The sequence below is a fragment of the Herpailurus yagouaroundi genome, unplaced genomic scaffold (assembly GCF_014898765.1).
Source record: "Herpailurus yagouaroundi ecotype Mexico unplaced genomic scaffold, PumYag 62774, whole genome shotgun sequence".
Lineage (NCBI taxonomy): Eukaryota > Metazoa > Chordata > Mammalia > Carnivora > Felidae > Herpailurus > Herpailurus yagouaroundi.
Window position 1 is genome coordinate 1 of NW_024416560.1, and position 3,465 is coordinate 3,465.

The 3,465-nt window shown below is 52.8% G+C and overlaps 1 protein-coding gene across 1 annotated transcript; it reads right to left on the reverse strand.

The window, feature by feature from the left end:
* Positions 1-14: 14 nt before the first annotated feature.
* LOC121024281 (COUP transcription factor 1-like) lies at positions 15-3,460 on the reverse strand (the record flags this gene model as incomplete). Its single annotated transcript, XM_040466537.1, has 2 exons — positions 15-664; positions 3,091-3,460. Coding segments are annotated over 2 exons (1,020 nt in total), but the record flags the coding sequence as incomplete, so codon positions are not given.
* Positions 3,461-3,465: the final 5 nt, after the last annotated feature.

Sequence of the window (3,465 nt, forward strand, 5' to 3'; positions counted from 1 at the left end):
AGTCCCGGCCGGGCCCAAGGTCGGGCGAGGGCCGGCCAGGCCCGCGCGGCGACGCGGCGTAGGAGGCCGGGCCCCGCGGAGCGCGGCCTACTGTCGCTCCCGGCGCGGCCTGCCCGCCCAGCGGCCACAGCCTCACCTGACGTGAACAGCACGATGGCTTTGAGGCAGCTGTACTCGGCTGAGTCGACGTGCAGCGCCTTGAGCTTCTCCACCTGCTCCTGGAAGATGCGGATGTGGTCCATGAAGGCCACGACGCGGTCGGCGGACATGGGCGAGGCGTGCAGGCCGGCGGCGGCCAGCAGCGGCGCCACGTGCAGCGGCATGGAGCACTGGGCCGCGTTGAGCACGAACAGCTCGCTCCAGGTGAGGCGCAGCAGGGACACTTGGTCGGTGATCTGCAGATCCGGGAAGAAGGGGATGTTTCGGGCCCACTCGACGGCGCTGAAGAGCAGGCGCGCGGCCAGCTCGCAGATGTTCTCGATGCCCATGATGTTGTTGGGCTGCATGCATTGGCTGCCGTAGCGCGACGTGGGGTAGGGTTCCGCGCGCAGCAGCAGCGAGATGTAGCCGGACAGGTAGCAGTGGCCGTTGAGGGGGTCCCCGTTGGTGAGTGCGTACTGGCCTGGATTGGGTTGGGTTGGAGGCATTCTTCCTCGCTGAACCGCTGACAAAAAGAAAGAGAGAAAAGAGGCAATGTGCATCCAGGGGGCTTGCGAACATCGGCGTGCCGCAGCGCACCCGACACAATGCGGAGGCTCTTTCTGCAGCCACAGGCGCCCGGTGCATCTTCTCTCGCGCTCGCTCTCACTCACAGCCCACACCCGGAGGAAATCTGGGGTGAGGGCCTCCAGCTCCGCGGCTCAATTTGCCCAGCCATCGCCTGAGCCCCTGGCCACCCCGACCCTGCCAGAACTAGGCCTGACCTCAGGGCCCCCAGCCCGGCATGGTCAAGAAAGCGCACCCAACCCCTTCACTACCAAGGTGTAACACTCAGGTTAATGAAATACCACTCACCCCTCCAGAATGAAACAAATCAAAGTAAAGCAAAAACAAACAAAAAAGAACAGGCGAACACCAGAGAAAGGTTGTGGTTCTAGGCAAATGCCTAGCCGCCTCTTCATTTGCAAGCAAACAGTGTTTTGCTCAAAATGTTTCCATATTCTCCCCAAATGCTATAGAATTATCCTTAAAATAGATACAAGTTACATAACCACTTACAACTTTTGAATAGAAAACAAGTATCCTACACCCCTCCCCTGTCCCCTCCTCCCCTTCGCCCCACACAAAGTTCACTCTTAAAAGCAACAGAAAATTGAAAATTTTCAAGAAAAAAGTTGAACTTACAGTAGCCAAACATTATTGAAAAAAGTGGGAAATAGAATTAATGTCTGTCCTGTGAGGTGCCACTGCAACCTGCAGCCAGCTTTTGCCCAGTGAATGCACGAGCTTGCAACTGCAAAAACACTGGATTCATTAACCATCTGAATGCAAAACGTAAGCATGCTTTGAGTTCTTAAAGCTGACCAAAGTTTTTTTTTTTTTTTAATGTGTATGTTTTACTTCAACAGTGCCAGCGCTTTAAATTGCCATGTAAACAAAGACAACTTTAGGAAAAGTTAGGGCTACTGAACTCTCCCCCCAACAAATTAATATAGATATGTCCATGTACACATAGCTGTCTTATTTCAAGTTGTGCACTATTTTCTTAAGTTTGCTTTGATTCTAATTTTAATGCAAGCCCCAATGCAATTTAAGCTCTTGAAACATAACAGCTAGAATACTTTTTTCTAATTATAGTTTTGAACTTGGCAGTTATTTTTCAATTAAATGAGAGCACAATTCAGTTTTTTTTTTTTTTTCAGATGCCTACAAAATCTCCCTGGAGCTGGAAATGAAGTCGTCATATTTGCCTGCTCCTTGAGATCTGAAGGAATTCAATTTCTTTTCTTGTGGCATATAAAATATAATTTTAAAGTCAATTACAAGAAGGAGTAATCTGCATTCTGCAAAATTGACTGGTTCGCTAATTTGACTATAAGACATCTTTAATGATTGTCAGGAGATAAACTTTAACTGTAAACGGCTAAGTATATTTATAAGAAAAGTGCTGCATCTCCTGCCACATGAACATGAAGCATATCTAAATACAACATCAAAAGTTGTGTTAAAAGAAACCAAACCCATACAACACAGGGATTAAATGAAGGGGAAGCTCATGCCAGCTGCAGTCTATGCATTATAGCCAAATCAGAAGGATCGGTAAATGCCGTTGTAAATTGTAATTTGTATGCAGTATTTAAGCAGAGGGTGGAGTTTGATGAAGAAATAAAACGAGTATCATGCTTTTAAAAAAATGACACAACTATGAAAGGACGGTTCAGTCACAAACTTTCCTTTCAAAGTAGAGGGGTGAAAACAAGGCCACAGCTCTGGAGGAGGCGGCCCCAGCTCGGTGAAGAGGAGAGGGAACCAGTGAACAGGCCAGAAGCCCCCCTTCCCCCCTAATTAGACCTACAAGTGCAATAAATCTCACTCCTCTTTTTCCAAGCTAAGCTTCCAAAAGGATGATGCAGCAGTGAATCTATGGTTCTGGGTACTCCAGTCCCCAGCCCTCCCCAATTTTAAATAAAGGGTATGAAGAGGTGGAGGGGAAAGTGGAATGAAAAACACAGAAAAGAGTTTTCTGGGGGAAATAAGCACCCCCTCCCCAAGTTCATGCCAGCACAGCCCCCAAGCACCCTCACGCACACGCGGGAAAGGGACACACACCGAGCACATCCAAGACAGAGGAAGGAAGGGGATTTTCAGCCACAGCTCACGATCCCAGGGACACAATCCTGAGCAGGCAGCGGGAGGGGTGGAGGAGCCGGGGAGGGGAGCGCAGGCCGGGAGGGGGAGGCAGCGGCAGCGAGCTTGGTGGGGGGGGGGGGGTGACGCCGGGGGTGGAAGGCAGCGGGGACAGGGGAAGCTGGGACGGGGCAGGGACCGCAGAAGCTCCAGTCCCATACAGCAGCCACCCCCGCGAGAGAAAGAAAGAGGGCCGGGGAGGCGGGCGAAGCTCAGGGAAAGAAGCAGAGAAGAAATATTCACCTTCCCGCCTCATGCCCACTTTGAGGCACTTCTTGAGGCGGCAGTATTGGCACTGGTTGCGGTGGTGCTGGTCGATGGGACAGTTCCTGTTGGCACGGCATGTGTAAGTTAAGTTCCTGCGGACGCTCCTCTTGAAGAAACTTTTGCAGCCCTCGCAGGTGAATTGGCCGTAGTGCTTGCCGCTCGACTTGTCCCCGCACACCACGCACTCGATGTGCTGCTGGCTCTGGCCCGAGCCGGGCGGGCCCTGGCCCTTGTCCCCTGCCGTGCCGGGGGTGGCGGGCGCTCCGGGCTGGCCCGGGGTCTGCGGCGTGTGCGGCGCGCCCGAGCCCGCCTGCTGCTGCTGCTCGCCACCGCCGCCGCCGCCGCCGCGGG